Source organism: Cyclospora cayetanensis, unplaced genomic scaffold (assembly GCF_002999335.1).
Source record: "Cyclospora cayetanensis isolate NF1_C8 unplaced genomic scaffold, CcayRef3 CcayRef3_contig_11, whole genome shotgun sequence".
In the NCBI taxonomy this organism is placed as follows: domain Eukaryota; phylum Apicomplexa; class Conoidasida; order Eucoccidiorida; family Eimeriidae; genus Cyclospora; species Cyclospora cayetanensis.
The window spans coordinates 290621-311675 of record NW_020312048.1 but is presented as its reverse complement, the minus strand read 5'-3'; the positions used below and the strand labels follow the sequence as shown (position 1 = coordinate 311675).

General features: G+C 53.2%; 3 protein-coding genes across 3 annotated transcripts; 2 read left to right on the top strand and 1 right to left on the bottom strand.

Moving 5' to 3' along the window:
• Window positions 1-492: 492 nt before the first annotated feature.
• Window positions 493-4065, top strand: LOC34617517 (alpha-1,3/1,6-mannosyltransferase ALG2). Its single transcript, XM_026334715.1, has 11 exons — window positions 493-682; window positions 1039-1155; window positions 1254-1323; window positions 1862-1933; window positions 2133-2227; window positions 2334-2525; window positions 2735-2895; window positions 3155-3238; window positions 3539-3628; window positions 3730-3778; window positions 3914-4065. Exons 1-11 carry the CDS (start codon window positions 493-495, stop codon window positions 4063-4065), a joined length of 1272 nt encoding a protein of 423 aa, XP_026190500.1.
• Window positions 4066-5591: 1526 nt separating this feature from the next.
• LOC34617515 lies at window positions 5592-12074 on the top strand. The gene is made up of 10 exons (XM_026334705.1): window positions 5592-5787; window positions 6683-8412; window positions 8685-8818; window positions 8953-9298; window positions 9593-9986; window positions 10265-10355; window positions 10520-10897; window positions 11045-11232; window positions 11392-11541; window positions 11743-12074. The coding sequence occupies exons 1-10, from the start codon at window positions 5592-5594 to the stop codon at window positions 12072-12074; spliced, it is 3939 nt and encodes a 1312-aa protein (XP_026190490.1).
• A 753-nt stretch (window positions 12075-12827) lies between these two features.
• LOC34617514 lies at window positions 12828-18651 on the bottom strand. Its single transcript, XM_026334695.1, has 12 exons — window positions 18501-18651; window positions 17816-18363; window positions 17509-17652; window positions 16832-17023; window positions 16639-16693; window positions 16132-16574; window positions 15659-15859; window positions 14835-15490; window positions 14396-14635; window positions 14092-14206; window positions 13309-13422; window positions 12828-13121 (listed from the first exon to the last, which is right to left on the bottom strand). The coding sequence occupies exons 1-12, from the start codon at window positions 18649-18651 to the stop codon at window positions 12828-12830; spliced, it is 3153 nt and encodes a 1050-aa protein (XP_026190480.1).
• Between the last annotated feature and the right edge of the window lie 2404 nt (window positions 18652-21055).

Below are 21055 nucleotides of genomic sequence, written 5' to 3'. Positions count from 1 at the left end.
AAAGACTAGAGCTGTTTCCGGCAAGATTCATTATAAATTCATGCTGAAACAAACTGTGTTGCGAAGATGATTTGGATGCACCTGCATTCGCAGTTGTAATGTGATAAGGGCATCAAAAACATAGGACCTTGTACCTGTGCGCGGTGCTGAAAAGCTTGCATATCAGTAGAAAACCGATTAACTAAGACGAGAAAATTGTAAAAGTATGGACGATTAGATGCTGTCCCACCGTTTAAGCTCTACTTTTGCAATGGCTGCGGCTCTGATTTACTTACGCGAGCATCGGCGGTGGCATGCAGCCGATTTAGCGAAAGTCCTGCATCTTGCCTCGCGGGTGGTGTATTCTTTTCCTAAATCAGGTATATCTAATTTGAAGCGAGCTCCCGAAAACGCGCCTTGCCCCTATATAACGTGGGTCAGTGGATATTTGCGAATTGTGGCCCATACTTGGGTTGTCGGCCACTGGGAATGCATATTATTCGTCATGACGAAATGGCCAGTCTACCACAAAAAGTCGCATTCTTCCACCTTGATCTTGGCATTGGGGGCGCCGAGCAGCTTGTTTTGGAGACAGCTCTCCACACACATGCCATCCTGCAAAATTCACGATGTCGTTCACACAGAGTTGATTTCTTCACGTCCCATCTGGACAAACATAGATGTCTGCATGCAGCAAAAGACCGTGAGCAAACGCCTTGATCTAGCTCTCTAAAAGTGAAAGTCCAAGAGTGGACCACAGGGGGCTGCTTTCCTAGCAGGCAGCGCCTTCCGCCTCCTGCGCAGCCACGTACCATCTTCCCGTACGCTGTTTTTGTGTCGTTAGTGGCAATAACGTGGCATGCAGTCTCTGCCTTGGTAGTGTCGTGACTTGAGCATCTGGGGCAGACTGGTCGGCGTTTCTTCGGGGATGGGGCTCGTACTGAAGTGGGAACGCGATTTCTACACATTCTGGTATCAATCTATGCTGTGGCGTACCATACACATGTGCCACTGATTCTCCGTTCCCCCAACTGACGCCTCTGCGTGTCTTGGCCTCAGCAAGGCTAAATATAATAGTCTTCGGGTCCTTCCTTCCGCAATCCATCTTGGGGCGTTTCCGCATTGTCTGTTCGGTCTTGCGGATGCTGTACGTAGTACTTGCCGCCATAGTTACAGGTAAGCCTGCTGCGGATAACAGGTCTGGTCGCTGTGATGCAGAATCTGGAGCGCAACTGAAGATGTCCAGAGATGCTGTGGGCCATTGTTACCATCAGGCCATGTGGGATACGATATTGCTTTCAACGACCAAGTGGCCGCTATCAACCCCCTTCTCTACCTAATCGCTAAGAAGGTGTGACAATGGGGCCGCTACTCTGTTTAGCATATCCTTTCAAACATCGCATATATTGTCCCCGGTAGTGGCTATATGACTGATAGAAAAATATTGTTACCCATAATTTTGCCCTCGCAAAATCTTTGATTCCCTCCTCAGGTCGTGTTTTATGGGCACTTCCCAGACCTGTTGCACAACCGCCAGAATTCATGCTTTTTGCGGCGCATCTATCGCTGCCCGTTTGACAAGCTCGAGGCCTTAACTACCGGTAACCCAATCTATCACTTACTTGACGCTTCTTTACCTCAAAATGTGTAATGCTGCCTCCTGATGACGGCCTTTGGCACGCCCGTCGGTGGCTCAGAGAACATGAGGTACTCTCCTGTACTGTGGCATGCTGTCCATACCTTTGATCAATGGTTGATTATATAAAGTCAAAGGAAAACAATGGTGCATCCCGACCGATGCGTGGATAGCGGCCCACCCAGTTTGTCATGGAAGAAGCAAAAATTGCGATTAATCACCTCTGCTGCTGTGTGTTTTTGCAGAAATGTGTAGTGCGTTTCTAGTCAATTCCCAGTTCACCTCAGAAGCCTATTGCAAGACATTTCCGTCGCTGAAGTACGAGGACTGTGCTGCGTATAGCTTATCTTTCATCCTCCCAGCGATATTTTGCAGTAGGAACCGGACTATGGACTCAGTGGACTGCCTTTTTGCTTTCTGGCTGATTGCCGAAGGATTTACTAAAACAGCAAAGGGCACATCATGGATGGAATATAGGGGGAAAAGGCTGCTTTTGTGATGCTTTGCTACTCTGCAGAAAAGTTAGGCCGTGCGTGCTGTATCCCCCGATTAGTGCAAATCTCGAAGAGCTCAACTTACTTCCAATTGCTACCACTTCCGATCAATTCTCTAGCGACTTGCAAGGGTTAGTGGTTTAACACGACAAAGAGCAGCTCACCGCCCCATGGCCGCCGCTGGGATTGCACAAAGCGCTGTCATCCTAGAGGCCTCTACATAGGCAACCAGGCTGCACTGCGCCATGTCTTACCTCCTGTGTTGACAAATCTTGCTGTGAATTGCTTTAGATTCGATCTCTCTCGGCCATTCGCTCTGTCCTTAAACCGGTTCGAGGCCAAGAAGAATATTGAGTTGGCCATAGAAGCTGTGTCCAGACTGCCGCAGAATCTTGAATGCAACTTGATCGTGGCTGGTGACTAGCAACACTGGGATGCGAATGAATGCAATTACGGTCGATTCCAGGTTACCAAAATTCACAAAGGTTCATCTCGGTTAGGTAGCGGCCTTATTAGAGTGTTCGATAGAGCCGGTGCTTGTCCTCTGCTGCCTTCGTGGTTTGTTTGACTTGTGGTTTTACGCCAAGTGGCATTCGGAGATCGTGAACTGCCCTGTTCGTTGCAGGTGGCTTTGATGTTCGCCTTCCCGAATGTTCGACGTATTTCCATCAGCTTGTGGGTTTATCGAAGCAGCGTAATTTTTGTGTCCTGGGCAGCAATAGAGATGCCAGTACAACCATCCAAGAAGGTGCGAGCAGGCGTTACGTCCTCTTTCTCAAGAACATTTCCGATGACTTGAGACTTCTCATTTTAAAAAGGAGCATCTGCATGCTATACACACCTACAGACGAGCATTTTGGCATAGTGAGGCTACCGCGGTTCCCCGGCGCCTTACTGAGTATCTTCATGAAATCCGTGCCTCTCCATCAACTACCTTATGATTAATCGAAGCTGTCTTTGAGCTCATTGACACGCTAGTACAGGGTAAATTGCTTTGTCATTATATTGGTGCACATGGAATGGGTGGCACTGCGTTCCTCAGGGGCCGTGCGAGGCTATGTTCGTCGGATGCCTTCCTGTGGCTTGTAACAGTGGCGGGCCCAAAGAAACCATTGTACACGGAGAAACTGTGAGTCTAGCACGCCTAACAGACTGATGATTGCAACGCACATCGTATTTGCGATAACCGCGTATAGTGGATTCATGTGCACACCCTCGTAGGCGGAATATCATGCATTGCTTTGTAGTGTAGATGATCGCACACTGCTGAATCGAGACACTGGAGGCACAGGCGTAGCACGTACTAAAGTATCACACGAGACTACAAACAACCAAACGGAGACCCACACGGCTTTGAAGTCTACACTCGTGCATCCTTTTGCATCCTCTAGCGACCTGCAGAAACACCTAGGGTGGCGACTGTGCTCAGGGATTCCTCTGTGAACCAAATGCAGAATCATTTTCTGCTGCGCTTGAACATATTTTGTCGCTGTCACTGGACGGTTCCGACGAGCTTGCCGTAAGCAACTAGCACACCCGACAATCGCCCACTCTACTGGTTGCTTGCTGGGTATCCGCAGTTCCATTGCACATGCAATGCCGCTGCGCAAATGCTCTCAGGCCCTACGCGCCAAGGCTCAACATCATGCTGAGACTTTTTTTTCTCCAGGTTTGCGCCATCTCCTGGCTCCCAGCACTGACCTGCAACAGCCACGGGCACGATGACAACTTTTACGCATCGGTCCACAAAAATTTCCTGAAAAAATAATCAAGAAAGTTATTTGCGTGTTTCTGGCTATCACAGGTGTCTTTCGCCGTTCCCTGCAAGCCATTTTAAAGAAAGTTGCGAAGCCTTCGGACAAAAACTGGATGCAGGACCCTCCACGGCAACGGAAAATGGTCAATCGACTTACGCATTGCCAACTCAGTGGCAAGCTAGAACCAATCGCTCAGTGAACGAAGTTATCTTTTAATTTTAGACAAAAATACGAGAAAGTAACATAATATGTAATACCGTTTTCGTACACTAGACGCACGTCAATTTGCCTGGAAAAAAGTACGCATGGCCACCGCATCCCTATGTGATGCATGCATTTTGAAAAAAAAGGCACTACACGAGCTTCTTGTCGTCCTGTGCGAGGCACCACTCAATGATACCAATAATCAACAGCTGCAGTGGGCACTTGAAAAATGAGATTCCCAAAGGTACACGCCCCTAAATCACTGCATTGAAAAGCGCAGAGAGTGCACTTGCCAGTGTCATCGTACAATGCAGAATACCTGTTTTATTTCCATCAGCAATAAGATGGGGCTTCGTATAGTTGCTTGACACAAACTCCATCGACATTACAGGGACCCAGGAGTGCATTGATACATCAAAGTCAATAGATGCACTTGCTCCTCATGCCCGACTGTCAAGGCGGCGTGCGGTGATGCAGAACACTGAATTGAGACTCCTACTCGTGAATTTTTGCTACATCAGCCGTTCTGCTTGTTCGATGGCATGAGGAACAATAGATATCAAGCATTTATGCAGGTCGCATACTGACTCCAGCCACGGGGTTAGTGATGCGGTCAATTTAGGGAGATGAGCGGCAACGCTATCAGCTGGTTTGGTGACAGCCTTTTCAGCAAGAGGGCTGTCCACTATGTTAATTACTAGGTTCGGCTTCTGCTTAATCCCTTCATTGGAGGCAACACCTTCCCCAAGAGTAACAGTATTTCCCGCTGATACATTCCATTCGGCAGAAGAGTCATGATGCACCTGTGGAGCAACTACCGCATTTGTCGTCAGTCCCCCCGCTACAAAATCTGGCTGTACGTCTCTGGCAGAAGCCAGTTCTGGAGCTGTCTTCGTTTCTTCACCGACGGAAACTGAGTGTGCGCCTTTGGAGAAAAACCCAAATCCCCTCTCCACATTCAGCAATAATCCTGATTTTTCTCCTTGATTAGAAAACTTTTCCGCATCTTTTGTCGTTTCCACATTGGAGGAATCTAACTGTAGGCCTTTAACGGAATTCCTTGGAGCACCTGCAGCTATTTTCTCCCCCGCAGAACCTACTTGTGCTGCTTGAGTGGCAGGGCCTGCCTCGCTGGAGGAAGCGCCCTTTAAGAAGAGCTGCAGATTCTTGGATGCCAGCTCTAACTCATTCGCAAGGTCAAAACTAGTCTCTAGATTCCGAAGCTCCAGCTGTAGAGTTTGAACTGCAAGATCAGTGACAAAGCTCTGATTTGGGGGAGAAGCATTCTCCAGGCATTGAATCACTTCCATTATGCTGTGAGAGCTCTTTGTCAGTTTCTCGGTGACTACAGTGAGAGGTTCAATGACATCGCGAAACAGATCGGTTAAATTTTCAGAACTTATGCCCCTTATTGCGGCGTCGGTAATTGCCTGATTATTTTGTACATCAACTAGAGAATGATATACTGTCATCATAAGCGTCCTTGATTCAGAAAAAAATTGCACTTTGGCCTCAGAGTCGATGCGCCTTTTTCGTTCCGACTTGAGTCTGCTGAACAGCTTGAATTCCTTACGAAAAATAAAGAAAAGCGCAACACTGGTAAACAGCAAAGCTTGGATAACACCGGGAAAGAAAAGGGGGTTAGACAGACGGCGGCGACGAGAAACGTCGCTGACCCACCCAGCCAACACATATGGCCCATCCGTTATATCCAGTGGTGGGTAATCGGCCATACTGGATTCCTTAAGAGAGATCCCTACTTGGGGATAGCGTCCTATGGTCCAATCTTTGTCGTCGTTGTCGCTTGCCACGGCGCCATATACGCTGCAGAGATGGCCGAGTACACTGACAAGTGCAGAGAACTGCGGTATATAGCAGCGGAAAGCCATCTTCACTGCGTTTCGACAGCCCTCCCTCACAGCCGTCGTACGTTTGCCTGCAGTTCAGTGAAGCGGCGTCGCTCTCCCCGCACGTGAATAAAGGCAGCCGGCTAGACAAAAAAATGATTTTTGCAGTCCTTATATGATTACCAAAGCTCTTGCAAAGACGTTCCCTCGAGAAATGCTCTGCCATTTGGGAGACGAAGAGCGGCAGGCATGCTGGGTTTGTGAGGGAAAAAAGGCTTCGTCAGGTCGTTTTGCAGGCCACTCGTCCCAGCCGTAGCCCAAAGATTAATTTCTTCGTTCAGTGCGTTACCCTGAGAAGACCAAAAGAGTGTTGTGACTCTAAAGGTTAGACCGCGATCAGCCCCATGGACCACACGGAGGCGGCTCTCTGACAACTACTGCGTCGGCATATGCAGACGACAGCACCATTCCTGGCTGAAGTTACGTGTAGCGTGGGAATAATTCACTCCTTATTGTGATGTGCTGTCTCTGCCCAGGTTGAGCTGTCCCTGTGTACTCTCAATAGCAGTTTACACAACGCATGACGCATTCTGGTGTCGTGCCTGAGGTTCCTCACATGACTGCCTGGTGAAGAGTTGAATGCGAGGCTCCACAGCCTCTCTAGGCTCATCAATTCTTTCCTCAGGTGACTCTTGGAAGTAGGGGCTCCTTGAACCGTGAATTATCCCACAGCATTGTGTTGGAGCGGCTTTTCGGCACGCACAGTGTTCGTCGATCCGTACCCCTACTCCGCATATATTCCTACAGCCGGATGTTTCGTGAAGCGCCACGTGGCCGTGCCGTCGTTGCCTTCGGCTTCTTCGCACGGTCTGCCAGCTGCGCATGTATCAGGCGTAACAGCTGCTGCCGCAACGGACTCGAGTGCTTCCCCTGTTACGGCAGCGATGCTGAGCCCCTTGGCGGTGGACGACGTGTTTCGGCGCCAGACGGTGCCAGAGATACAGGAACTGCTGCGACAGCTCCAGTTACAGCAGGCGAATGACGCAGAGGAGCTGCGTTCCCTCATTGGCGTGCGCTACCTGTCTTTCCTTGAGGGGCTCCCCGAGATTTCACGCATGCAGCAGGCAGCCCACGAGGCTTTGCAAGAGGCGAAAGAGCTGGGCAAGGGCCTATGCTGTCTTGCTGACGCCTTGGCTAGTAAAGGCATTAACGCTGGGGAGTCGCGCGCCGAGGGAAAGAGGCTGCACCAGCACCGCTTTCTAGTAGAGCGAGAGCTGCCGTTGCAGCGTAGCACCCCGCTAGACGACTTTCTATTTGCCCGTGGAATAAACGCCTCCATGTGTGCGGCGATTCGCTCTCCCCTTCTTGCAGTACACAGAAATGCGGGTCTCTCGACAGCCCGTACGCCTGTGCTCACAACGCTTGAGATACAAGAGGGAGAAGAGACTTTGCACCAGCCTCAAACCCTTCAGCGATTGCAACAGCAGCTCTTGTTGTTCCCTTCTCGGGTTTGTGAAGCCGTCAGATGCCAACAATTTCTGCAGGCACTGCGTCTGATACACATCGAGGGAGCCCAGCAAGCTGCGTCTGCCAAGGCTGTTGTTCTCAAGCTCCAACAGTTGCAGCGTCCGCGCAAGCATGAGAAACCTAGCCAGGAGTCAGGATGCTGGGCTCTAGCGCAACATACAGTCGAAATATCTCCAGCGCTTGAGTCGTTGGTGCGCGCGTTGGCACTGCGGCATCTCGCCTCTCCCAACCTCCCGCTCCCCCTTCTAGCGGATGCCGTTGCTGCCGCCACTCTGACTTACCTTTTAGACAGCTGGCCTGCCCTGCAAGATGCCACCGAAGGCGCCGAAGAGGCTGTCATCACTTCAGCTGCCAAGTGGCTCTTAGAGATGTTTTTCTCAGCTCGGGGAGAGGCGCTGAAGTCGTTAGCCGCCCTCAGGGGGGCAGAGGAGGGGACGGCGGCAAGCGGAGCAGCGATTGACGCCGTATGCGGATATCATACCCGCGAAAGAGGCACTCTGCTGCCAGCCGTCGATGCTGCCGAGGGTCTCCTTGTGGCTTTTTCCGCCTCGTTAGAGTCGGCTGCCTTTTTGTTTTCTCCCACTGTCGCGGATGCCGCAGAACAAGGAGCCGCTGCCTGTGGCGCGACAGAGGGGCCCTCAGGTGGGAGCGAAGAACCTCCTTTTGCAGTGGTGCATGCGGCTCAGGCTGCTTTCAAACCCCTCAGCTCCAGTGGCACTGCAAATAATATGGTGTGGGCACTGCAGGCACTTCCACGAGTCTTTGCTGTCTTCGCTGCACAACCGTGCAGCAGCAGCAAGCGTGGGTGGGGGTGCGCTTGTCAGTGCGGGAACGCTGAATTCTGTCCTCGAGCCAGATCTGCAGCTTTTGTCGAGCATTGGAATGGTCCTCTGAGAACGTGGCTCTGTCGTCTTCCCGCACAAGAGCCTCGGCTCAGCCTCAGCTCCGTCCGCGCCTTTTGGGTGACAGTGAGTTGTCACCGCCTTCGTGGCTGCCGCTGATATGTGCGGGCTGCTTTCTTCAAGCGGAGGAGAAATCTGGGGGGGGTATCGCGTCGTGCAGTTTGCGGAGAGCGTGTGTTTGCGTTCAGCTGATGGAGCGGCTGCAACGGCGTGGTTCACACTGGCGACTTCCACGAGGCTCTTCTCTCTTTGCCGTCGAGCCAGCGCCAGAGGGCTTCCTCCAGAATTCCGACACCGCTCCGCGTAGCCGCCAGAATCCTCGCTATGACCTCTCCGAGATGCCGTCCACAGCTCAGCTGCTGCGAGCACTGGGAGCGTCCTGTGCCAACGCGTGCCTCGCGGTGTCTGAGTCGCGCATGCGGGCTCTGCCGTTGCTGAGCGTTCCTGGCGGAAGAGGCGGTACGGCATTAGCGCGACAAGGGGAGACGCCTGCTTGTAGGAAGTCTGGTCGAGAGTCTCTGACTGCTCGAAGAAGCCTAAGGGCCGTTTGAGTGCATGCATGGCAGGCACCCGAGTTTGTGGAGTCTGCTGTACAGAGCCTTCCAGAACGGCGACCTTCTCAGGAGAAAACAAGAAATGCTCTTTCGAGCGCTTCGAGCAGGCCCTTCGGCAGCATCTTGCAGACATTGCCGCTCTATTCGGAGGGACGAGAGATCTCGAGGAGCTGCGAGCTGCCGTGCCGCTTCGCGCTGCCCTTATTGGGTCGTTGTTTCAGTCTCTTGCAGACTGCGCTGCTCCTCTGGTAGCAGCAGCGAGTGCCGCCGCTGCCACGGCAGGGGCAGCTGCGGGCGACTCACACGTTAGCGACGCCGCAGAAGCTCCACTCATCGAGGATGCGCGGCGACTTGAGTGGCTGTTTGTGGCGTGCACGAAGGCAGAGTGCTCCTACCAGGTCCGCCTCTGCGTCTTGTTGAGCTAGAGCTCTCGTGTTTGTGTGGTCATCTGTTCGCGGCTGCCTTCCTGTTGGCATCGCCATCCCTTTATGCGATTGCGCCTTGTTCGCAAGTGGAGCGTGCGGCGTCGCGTCTTGCGTCTTTCTTGGGAGCGATGCTCGCAGGAAGGAAGCAGCGCCGTCGATAGCATGCCGGGGTCCATGGAGGGGTATTCGGAGGTGAGCCTTCATTGAGTGCCGTCTGGCGGCAATCGATTTCCTCAAGTCTAGAGTCTGTCACCTCGGCTTCGAAAGCGTCTCGCTCCACGAGAAGCCGATCGCAACCTGCGAACCTGGTTCTCTCGTGTGCTCTCTCAGGGATCTGAAACGACCCCCTGCCAGGACCGGCTCGCCGCGTTCCTTGCGGAGTGGACTGCTTCCGAACCTCAAACGATTGAGCTGGAGAAGCAGCGCACTCAGGCTCGTGATGATGAAAGCACAGGAGAGCCTGAGGCTGGGGGAAGCGCACAGAAAGACAGAATCGTTGCGGCTACCAGGGAAGCTGCAAAGTCTCTCCCTTCTGGCCTCTGCTTTGCTGCGCTCGCTGGGTACGCTGTCAGCCTGTGGCCGTTTGTGAGGACGGCGGTTAAGGATTTGCAAGCTGCGTGGCTGTCTCAAAAGCGAGTGCTGAGCAGTTTTGCTCCCGAGCGTGAGCCTAGGCGACTCCTGTTCCCCCTCCCCCTGCTCCTCTCCACTAACGCGAGGCTGCAATCCTTGCTAAGTCCGACCATTGAGCTTCCTTTGCGGTATTCTCTTCTTGCGACCGTCCACAAACGTGGACGTCTCAACCCTCTCTGCCCGTGTGGAGCCAGTCAGCCACCCAAGTGGCATTCCCTGAACGGCTCTTTGGACGACTGTTTGCGTGGGAGGCAGGCCTCTCCTGGGGATAATTCCTTTGGTGCTCCCTTCTTGCTTCTGTCTTCCCAGCGGATGAGCCAGATCTCGGGATATCCGGAGCTGCCATGGTCTTGCTGCTGGAGCTAAACCGGCGCCTTGTGACGGCATCGCGGCGTCTCAAGTGAGCGACACGATCAGTCGATCTCGACTGCACCGTGCTGCTCGCACGGAAGTGTGAGCAGCACGTTCGCGGCAGGAACAGACACGCTACGATGGCGCTTGCTTTGCATCTGCAAGCTGCATTGCGCCCATGATCGCCGTTGCGCCCTGGCCGTGCGAACACAGGCTGGCGGATCTCTCTGCAGCGCCGCTCTTGTCTTTCTCCCTGAAGGCTGTCGCAGCAGAAGAGATTGCCATCGTTGCATCTGACGCGATTGCTAAGGCTGCATACCACCCTCGGCAGCAGAGCCAGCATGCGCTCTTTCAGGACCAAAGCTTCTTGCTGCAGTTGCTCGTCGACGTCGAGTTGCTGGCAGTTGCCTTGGATGCACCGCCACCCTCCGCTCTGTTGCACACAACACTCAACGCCCCTGAGGCGCTCCCCAGACCCCTTCAGAAAGCCATCGAGAACGGACTACGCAGCCAGCATAGTGCAGAGGCGTTGGTGAAAGTAGCCTCGCAAGGACGGCAGTGGCTGCACCCACCTCTTGCCGAAAAGCTGACGTAAGGCGTCGTCGTAGACTGTGCCTGCAGCTGCTGCCGGAGCCCAAAAGGTTTCTTCAGCAGACGTCAGAGGGAGGGGCGCCTTTGCCCTACGCGCGGGAAGAAGCGCTCATCTGGTGTAACTAATCTTGCACTTTTGCGCTTCAGACGGTGCGTGAAGGCCGGCTTTGCTGCCTCCAGTTCCTTACTGTTCGCTCTCTTGAAGTCGAACGATTCTGAGGCTGGCGAGGTCTCCCATGTCTCTGCCACCAGCACCAGCGGAGCAAAATGTTCACGGCCGATTCTCCTCGTGCCGAACGAGCGGCTTTCTCTTTTGCCTGTTGCACCCCTTCCAGGTACGAGTTGCCGATCAGCCGCGCATGCCACACTGGGCATGGCCCTAACATCCCCTTAGAAACCACGTGCAGGTGCTGGCATATTCTGTTACATGCGAGATGGGATGTGTAAGGAAGGGCGCTGAACGTGCTTTTTGACGCGGTGTGGCTCGTTTGCAGTGTTTGCCGCGCTGGTGCGGCCCTTCTGCGACAAGAAGTCTGACACGGAGGCTCAGCCAGTTTCTTCTGACAGTGAACAGACAAGGAAAGAAAAGCCGGACCAGCCAAAGGAATCAGTGATGCAGATGCACAGGCTAAGACTCGATGACGGTAAGGCGATTTCAGGAAGCGTTGATGGCGTAGAAAATGTACGGTGGGTGGTCGTGATTAGGGGACAGTATGCGTCTGCACGCTAGGTAACGCAGTCTGTGGAATTAGAGATGGCGAGGAGCTGCAGGCTTCCGCATACTTCTCGCTTCGGCTGCCTGGACTAAAGCGAACATTTGTGCATGCGCTGACTCGTTTACTCAGCGGTTGACTCGGTATCCCGCGGCCTGCAGTCTTGGCTAAAGCGCGGCGCTCCCGAAAGTGAGGGCGTAGGTTTTTTTCCGCTCATGAGTGGAGGGAGCAGCTCCTCCTCGGGCGCAAGCAGAGGGCTAGCAGCAATGTCTGTTACTGGTGGCGGCTTGGCAGAGGTATGGGCTAAGCAGGTGGAACATGTCAGTGCCCTAATTGGCCAGCACGTTGAGTCGGTGCAGTCGCGAGCGGCGCATTCCACGGGGCTTAACATTAGCCAGAGGAGTGGAACCGCACAAGGCGGAAGCTTACCGACGAGCCCTACAGCAGATCAGCGAATGCCTTGATGCCTTCCGCTCGAGAGGTGCCTCTGTGACGCTGCTGGCAAGTTGAATGCTGCCCATGCTTCTGAAACGAGCTCCCCGCCTGCAATGTACAAGGATTTTTAAAAAATTAGCGCGTCTAAAGGACTGGCGAGACGGTGTATTAACTGGTCAGCGGTGTATCAATTGGTCAGCCAGTGCGCCGGAGCGTGGAAGGAGACGAGCAAACGCCTTGACGCGCATGTTGCCCAGTCTCCAAATAGCAGTTAAATGACGTTCGCAGCCAGAAGCCGCAGGTTCTACCCGGCAAGCAGAGCGTTAGGGCAGGAAGCATTCATTGCACGGCCTAGTAACCTTTCTGGGGGAGAGTGTCAGCCCCACCTTAGTTTACTAATACAGTAACCGGACGCAATTACGTCGTGTTTGAATAAGCACTACTCCACGCACATGCAGGCGGAAGCTGTGCGTTCTGTACTCGGGGTTTTCCGATATCAACCGTGGATATGTGCAGCAAAAGTGTAGAAAGACTTTTTAGAGGCTAGGTGCAGGAGAATCAGCTGCGAGGCGCTTCCTTCAGCCTACTAACCATATGCGCTAGTAGATAGGACTCGTCACTATTGTCCAGCTGCTCCATACGTGAGTGTTGCACTGCTTGTCCTGTCAGCGTGGTAGTACATTGCAAGGCTCAGGGGGATAACAGTAGGCTTTTGCGTCGACGCGCGTAGAGATGGCAAAAATTCTCGAGACGCAAGTCAGTTTGAGAGCGCGTGCTATGCCTTATGCCTCCGGCTCTCGATAAGCCATCAAAGCGCGTATCGCTGATTTCACTACGGACACTTTCAGTGTACTTTCGGCACAACCCTTGCTGGCGGCACCCGCGGAGTTTGCAGCGGTATCACACGCTTCTGCCTCCGGCAATATCACGTCTTGCATCAGCGTAATGAAGGCCTCGCAAATATCGCTCATCGGGCCCAGGCACTTAAAAAGCCCAACAGCAGTTTGCTCCCAATCTGCGGCTGCCGGAAACGGGGATGCTGCAGCCGTGGGGCAGCAAAGCAATTCAACGCAAACCTGCAGATGCCACAGAAAAAGCCAGCATCACCGCACGCAACCGCTCACCCACGCGTCGTGTGAGACCATCTTGTCGAATGCAAAATTAAAAGAGCTCGCTAAATCGGCAGGCAAAGCCACAATGCCGAGCTCGCTATTATTGGATTTTGGGATTCACAGGGGTTGGACGGGTTTATATGCCACGCACCTCTCGAAGGAAAACGCCCAACTTCCCGGAAAGTCCCATAGGACCCTGCTCCTCCCCTGCGCTGTCGAAGCTCAAGAAGCGGACGATGCGTAGATCAACAACATGTAAGCGAATCTGTAAATCCAACGCAAACGAAAGTGCCACCTATGAGATGAAATCATTCGGTCCGGCAATAGCGCTTTTCTACTACGGAAAGGGTGGCCATGTTGGGTATGTATACATTGAAGGTGCATAACTTTTTGCTAGGCCAAACGGGACCCCCTCAAATGTGCAGTTCAAATAAGCGACTTACCATAGCGGCAGTTAGTTTTGCCAGGTTTAGCAGCCGCCTTACGGAGAAACCGTGAGCTGCGGAAGCCTGGGCTGCAAGCCCCCGCTGGATCGTACGGCGATAACGAGCCGCTCCCTTCTCGCATAGAAGGAAACACTTGCAGGATGCAGTGCTGCAGCCATTTGCTGTATTTCCACAGCCACAAAGGCCGCACAGGCGAGAGAGCACAATACCGTAGAAAGGGTTGTAGAGCTTTTCTTGTAAGCAACATTGCATCGCAACGGCCACAGTCTGAATAACCTGAAGCACTCAGCAAAAACTATGCCCTCAAAAGTAGAGTGTGATCGTCGAAAACACGACGACAGCAAGTAAGGCATGTGCGGCCTCTCACTAGCCCTGCCCAGCGGATTCAACTTCCTTCCGTGCCCTCCAGCGTATCCCTTGTGAAGCCTTCAGTCTCGTTTTGCTGTGCATGCTGTAATCAGCAACCAAACACATGAGGCGGGACTCACGAAATTCCTTTTCAGTGAGAGATGTCCAGCCTTCTGAAGTAGCCGCAAGCAGTCATCTGGGCTGCTAGCCATCATGAAGCACTCAAACAACCTCTGTTGGAGTTCCGTGTTCAACCTGCAAGCAGCGACGCACGACGGAGCAAGCCCCAATCTTCAGCGGCGCGCGCCTCACTGCGCATCAATTGGCTGTCTACCACAAAAGGCCCAAGAGTGGGTATCTACTGAGAAGCTACTGCTAATAAGCCAACGTTCCCTGCATGTCTGCAGACAGGTGTCATAGATTCTTGCGCAGCACTGCGCGTACCTCAGAAGCGAGGCCTTCTGTTGTAGACGATTTGCGGCAGCGCCTACGGCCACTGCATCTGGAGCACTAGCAGCGCTTCCTGCTTGTAAGTGCTGATGCTGCTGGAATCTAGCAGCCTCTGCAGCTCTAGATGAGAGATCCGGTCGGTGTCCACGCTCTAAAGCTACCCATGATCCATCGATTTGGAACTGTGCTGCTAGTAGCGTGGGGCCGAAGACCGAGCTAGTTCTCAGCCAGCGCCTGAAAAATTCGCAAGGTGCAGGCGGGGACTTACATTCACACTCGAGTATGGCATTAAGACGCCTATCACCACATGAAAGCAGTGCCCTCAGGGCAACCATAGCTAGCGCGCTATACAAGAAGCACCCGTCCTAGCATCGAGCTTCGTCACAGGTGATTAGCAGTTCCAAATCTGAGCTTCAGCTGTTTAGCTCCTTACCGCATGGCATCCTGAGAAGCTTTAACGACCATCAACCTGTCTTTTTGTTTTCCAGATTTCAGATCTTGCAGTTCCAATAGTAGGGCTCGTTGGCGACCTGACAACATGGCCCGAGAAGACACATCGCCCATACAAACGGATTCATTTTCCCGCTGGAATTCCTGCTTGAGGAGTAAACAAAACAGTACTTGAAGCCCACCTGTCTCAGCTGAGTGCTCTTCCGTGGCACACAGCGCTTGCCCAGATTCCCGGGCCCGGGAATCATTTTGCAGCATCTTCACAAGTCCTTGGAGGTCTTTCCAAGTAGTGGAGAACAGAACTGAGTCATCTTGACGAAGCTTCTCACCCCCCAACCGGAGTAGTAGAAGCAGCAGCTCTACTCGAAAATCTGATAGCTCCGTAGTGGTAGGCACGGTATCACCAGCTGCCGTGGTGGTTCTCTGTGACCCGGCTACCCGTTGTATAAGCTCCACAAACAATCGCGGAGAAGCAAAGCCGAAGTCGTACAGACAGCAAAAGCCCACGACCGCATGACGGGTTATCAAAGAATCTGTGTCTGTCGCTCCATTCTCCGGCTGGCGAGTTCGTTGAATCAAGGCTTTTGGGAAATGCTTGGAGAAATCAATGGCCAGCGCCACGAGAAAATCGTGGCACAGCTGAAGTCATATAAAGGGGACACAGGGTAGCATGCATATTCGTCGAAACTTTTCTCCGCCTTCTTGCCTAATGTCTCCTGACCACATGATCGATGTTAAACGAACATGAACTGGGAGGAAATTCGCTTAAACGTCCTGGGTCTTTTCGAAAGCCCTCGCACCACTTACCTCGATGTCCCACATCTTGCCAAGGGCGCAGCACAGAGCTGTTTGGGTGGCAATCAAAGAATTGGTTGAAAAGCGGCTTCTTATGCACGATTGCATGAGCTGATCACACAGGAGCTGTCGGACCCGAGATGTATACGTCTGCAGCGCCTCCGTCGCCTCCGCGCCATCCCCAAGCTCCCTTCGTACCTGAGGCAGTGCAGCCTACAGCAGCTTACAGAACCTGCATGAAGCCTTCTACTTTAGAATTGATGGCTTCCCGAGCATCATGATGTCGCAGCCCACATGTGCGAGACACGCGATGTGCTCTGTCTCGCTAGAAAATCCACACACATATGGGGCGTCACGCAGGCTAAATGGTTCCTGATGTGTCTCTCAGCACTACACAAAGCAGGGATCATAAAGGCAGCCCTACAAAGCAGAAGACGCCAGGTGTGCTTGTTCTGCCACGCACATCACTTGCAATGCATCCTCACCTCAGCTGCGCTGCGCTGTAGAACTCGCAAAAGCTGATGGAGGACAGGCTCGGTATTGCCCTCGGACACACGATTTAGGGCGCGTACGACTTCCAGCTTAATAGAGTCGAGCGATAATACTTGCGCTGAGTGACTAGAACCCGCGTGTCCTTCCCGTCGGCGATGAGGAGCCACATACACTTGAGATCCAGCTGCACTCTCATGCCCCTCACGAAGCTGAGTAGATTTTGAAGAGCCTTCCTGGGCGCTTGCAATGCCTTTCACCGAATCCGAGGAATCAGTATCTGATGCAGAATCGCGCTCCTCCGGCCAGTTGGCATCTCCGTCCATTGTATAGGCGTCCTCTTCCTCGTACCCGCTTAATGCTCCGGCCTCATCTGCAAACATAGCGCAGACGATCGGAATACACAAGTATACTGTGTCGCTGTGGATGGCGGGCTCTCCTGCTGCTGCAAGTCATTTTCTATACACGGTGTTGTTTGCTTTCTGCCCCTGGAGTTCCCTTACCGTCAGGCGCTTCAGCATCTGTGCCAGCAGCATCCTCGCGTTCTTCTCCAGCGCCCTGCAAAGAAGTCCGCATGCTCGTCCCATGTTGTCTTATAGCCGTGTGCATGTAGCGATTGCCTCGCACTGCACCATTCTATGGACTGCTGCGCCGCTTGAGGCTAATGGAGCAGGAAAGCTAGGGAGCGAGACACACCACAATATCATCCAGAATATCTTGCAAGCTCGAATCAAAGCCGTCTTCCTCCAGCTCCTCCCTTAGTTTTTTCCTCCTTTTAACCCTGAGAGCCTCCGTTTCAGGTCCACGGCCTCGGTTAATGCCCAACCGCTTTTCCAAAATCTGCAACTGTCGCCGCAGGGCGTCACGATCATCGGGATGTTCCTTTTGCTGTTGTTGCTCCTGCTTGAGCGTAGCAGCTGCAGCGCCGATGCTGCCGCTGTCCAGAGACACGCCATACCTCTCATACTCATCCTCCGATTTGCGTGTGCCTACGGAATCGGCATCGAAGGCCTCGCTTGTGCCTGCAAACACAGCACACGGTATCAAATCCGATGCAGCCAGACCGTCTCGAGCGATGTTCGATGCAGGATTTGTGCATCAAAAGAAACTGCCAAGAACGTGCAGCGGTCCTCACTGCTGCAAACCAGAAATCACGTTTGCAGCTTTCTCCCATAGTTTTAGAGGAGATTTTGATTAAGCGGGCACAATTCATGCACATGGATGTCGTGCTCCTCCATTGCCACCGTCTTCCTTCTCGGAATACTCCGTGCCAAATGAAGCACTAGCTGGCGTCCTTTGATAGCCTGGAGAAGCCAGGATGCTGGCCCTGCTACTCTGCGCACCTCGCTCCCCCAATACATGGGCTCTATCACCACTTTCTCTCTGCAAGGGGCTTCAGCTTCTGCTCTACCACACTTACCGTCCGGTTCTTGAGCATCCACGTCGCTAAGCCTGCCCTTAAAGCTCTTTTTTGCCTGCAAAGAAGCAGACGCGCACAGAGGCCAAAATTCAGAGGCCTGAGACCCTGGGCAGAGGAGGAATATCTTAAGAGTGAAGCAAGTAAGAAAGAGCCGCACCGATGCGCTTGTCGCGATCAAGCAATTCGAAGGGAAAGCGCCAACTCGGCAGTAGCAAGACGAACAGAGTTACAATGCATCTAAGGGGTTAAGAAGGTCGTACCAGAATATCATCCAGGATATCTTGCAGCTCCAAATCAAAGCCGTCTCCTTTGAGCTCTTCTCGCAGCTTAGCTTGAGCCTTGGCGCGTGAAGCCTCTATGTTCTGCTTATCGCTTTTGCGTAGGCCCAGTCGCCTCTCTAAAATGTTCAATTCACGCTGCAATAAGTCGGGGCCATGTTGCTGCCCTTGTTGTTGCTGCTGAAGCGCTGCAGCTGCTGCACCAATGCTGCCACTATCTCGCGACACTCCAAAAGTCTCGTAGTCACCATCAGAGCCGTTGCTCCAGCCAGCCTCCTCTTCTGATGAGCAAGCCTGCCTGTTCAGCCCCTCGGCTTTCCGAGATGGCGCCTTGGCTTTCCGTGTGGCGGGACTAGGCTGTTGAGTACCGGTACAATCCTCCGCGTACTGCGCCATTCGTTGTCTCTTTCGTACCCTTTGGTGCTCCTTCTTTTGCTGGCGCTGCTGCACACGCAGGAGCTTCCTCCGTGCTTTGCGCGGCAGCTGGCGTTGCTGTTGCTGGCCAAGTCCTTGTTGCTCGGCATCCGACACTGCAGTAATTCCAGAAAGCGGCGAAATGGCACCATGTAAGAATCAGGGGGTTCTACAGAAAGCGTCGTGCCATGCGAATGCGTGGGATTTAGGCAAGGAAGGCTACTAGGCAGCGTGTAATTCGTAAAAGACTTACTGCATGAGGACCCTCCCGAGTCGACCCCACTGCTAGGGTCCTCAAGCTCCTTCAGCTCCTTCCGCAGGCAAGACGGTAGTCGCGTGGTGCTGTGGCTTCTGTGGATAGTGCTCCTGCTAGAGCCTGGTCTGCGCCGCTTCGGAGGAGACATTGTTTCAAGATGCCCGCCTACCCCCAACCCCGATCACAAACGATGCCCGCACAGGAAGAGCCTCTAGCTTTTGAAGAGGCCAAGCTTTCTACATTTAAGAGAGCTGCAGACCCCGAAAATTCGCCTAGAAGAGCCTCCGAATCCCATTCCTTCGTTTGTTTCCCCGTTCCGGCCCCCCGCCTTCCACGCAGGAAGCCTTGGAGAGATGAATTGTGGGGGTTCAGAGCATTTCGAGGCGAAGGAACAGGCGTTGTCCTACCCAACAAGTGCGAAAATCAAAAAGCTATGAAGGGATATACTGGTGAGCTAGACTGCATAGAATAGCTTCTTAATCGAGACTTCGACAATCGGCGGAGGGGGCCCTTGCATGCTGCATGTGAGCAAGGGTCCCCTCCTTCGGGGAAAGCAGGAGACTCGCAGCTCAGGTTCCGCTGCTAGCACCTCTCTCTAGAGCGAATTTGGGAACTCATCGTCGCGTATTTTGGCATTGCATTGGTGGGAGGGGATGCTACCGCGGTTTTATAGCAGAAGGCGCAGGCCTGCTCCAACACCAGGGTACAACGTAAGGAGTGCTTGAGGCCCTATTGTTTTGGGCGCCGAACAAACCTCGCACAGCATTTCTACCAGCTTCTTCATCTCTGTTTCTTGCCTGAGGCAATCGCGGCTGTGCAGATTGTGCTCTGCGAAGGCAGCAGAAGAGGAGCGCACAAGCGAGGGCCCCTCGGCTGCAGGTGTACAGCCTTCTCCAAAGTTGGGGCGATGCTGGGAAGGCTACCGCAATATAGGAGGGCCCTTAGCCTCCAGGTTTCTTTCTTTTGCAAAACTGGAAGCTGTCGAGAGGCACAGCTTCTTCTTCCAGCAGGGGCAGCAAGTGCTCCTTTGAAGTTGACTTATTTACAGCAGCGCTGCGCATCCCACAAAACGGAAGTCACAGAGTCTGCGAAGCGCCCTCCTTGCGCTGCCTCTGAAGCTGAGGCGCAGCAAGAGTCCCCGTCTATCGTCATTTTCGTCTCCCCCGACGAGAAGATGCAACTGCCGTGCTCTTACCGTGTAGGCTGGACAAGCAGCGATGCATCTTCCCGCGCTGCATTCCCCAGAAGTACATAGCCCAGCTTCATGCAGTGTCGATTTTGACGCGCCAACGAATACCCATTCTAGGCGTCCCTGTTTCTGGATGGGGCCGGATAGCGAACGAGCTAGTGCACTTGCTCCCCTAAAAGGCTACTTTGCTGGGTTGCTAGTGAGCCACTCATTGACTCAAACGTCGTGTGCTGTGTGACCTATAGCCGGGGACAACACTTTTATCGGTTGCATTCGAAAATGGAATCGATATGGAAGGGGCCTGCGGAGGGCGTTGCGGCTGCAGCACATGCCATGTAATTCTCAGTGTGAGTCCCTTGAAATAACTTCTAGAACAGTGGCTAACACTCGCCATCTGGTTGCTCGTGTCTGGAAGGAGGGCATCGCACATAGCAACAGTCGCCACTTCTCGACCCTGCTGTTAAGGGAGCCCTTCCAGCATCATGGTATAGTCGCAAGCAGCACCCGCGTGTAACGCTGCGGCTGCGTACGAATTGCCACTGCTGCTTTCTTTTGGAGGCGAAGAGGGGGGCGGGGGTGCTGCGATTGCAGCCAAAGGACTTTGAGAAGTTTCCAGAGGCAGAAGTTGAAGAAACGGATCTTCTGGAAGTGGCCCCAGGAAGCGAAGCCACGTAGGCCACTGTTAGGCCTCCAGTTGGAAACCCTATCATTGCCTTTCTTCTCACTGAATGTCGTATTAGTGGGCAGCTCTCTAAACACGCCGCAAGCGAGTCTGTTTCCCGCAGGTCTCGCTTGGCATGTCAACTCCGGCTTACCGAAGCGCACAATGGTATGCATACATTCGGACTTCTGCGTTGCCTTTTGGGCTACAGGCGCTCCCTAAAAGCATGTTTAGTGCGCCACAACCAGGTGAACAATATGCAAATATTAGATGGCCTTCGGTATTTATGGCGAAGGCTGGTGTGTTCATGGGTGAGCGTATGGCTGCAGGCATGCAGGCAAAACTGCCTGAAGCAACAACGAATCAGATGTATTCGTGAAGGTCAGTTGCCCCATCGGGCCTCCTCTGTAGACCAACTTGTGCGTTGACACTTTCAAGGCCTTGGCTGCTTGCGGCAAGCGTAGTGCTTCAGTTTTCACAACCGAGTTTTGGAATATCCCGGTGGTTTTGGCAACGGCTATAAATAGGCGCTCGCCAACTAGCTAGGAGACTGTTTGCCGCATGTGCCCGTACACGTCTGCAGAGTTACTGAAAGTTGTATATGTTTGCGCCGACATCTTCATGCATAAAGGGTTGCTTCTCCCGCGTCGCTTCATGTTATTCAGTGGTATTGACACAACACGTGTATAGGTTCTATTTCTG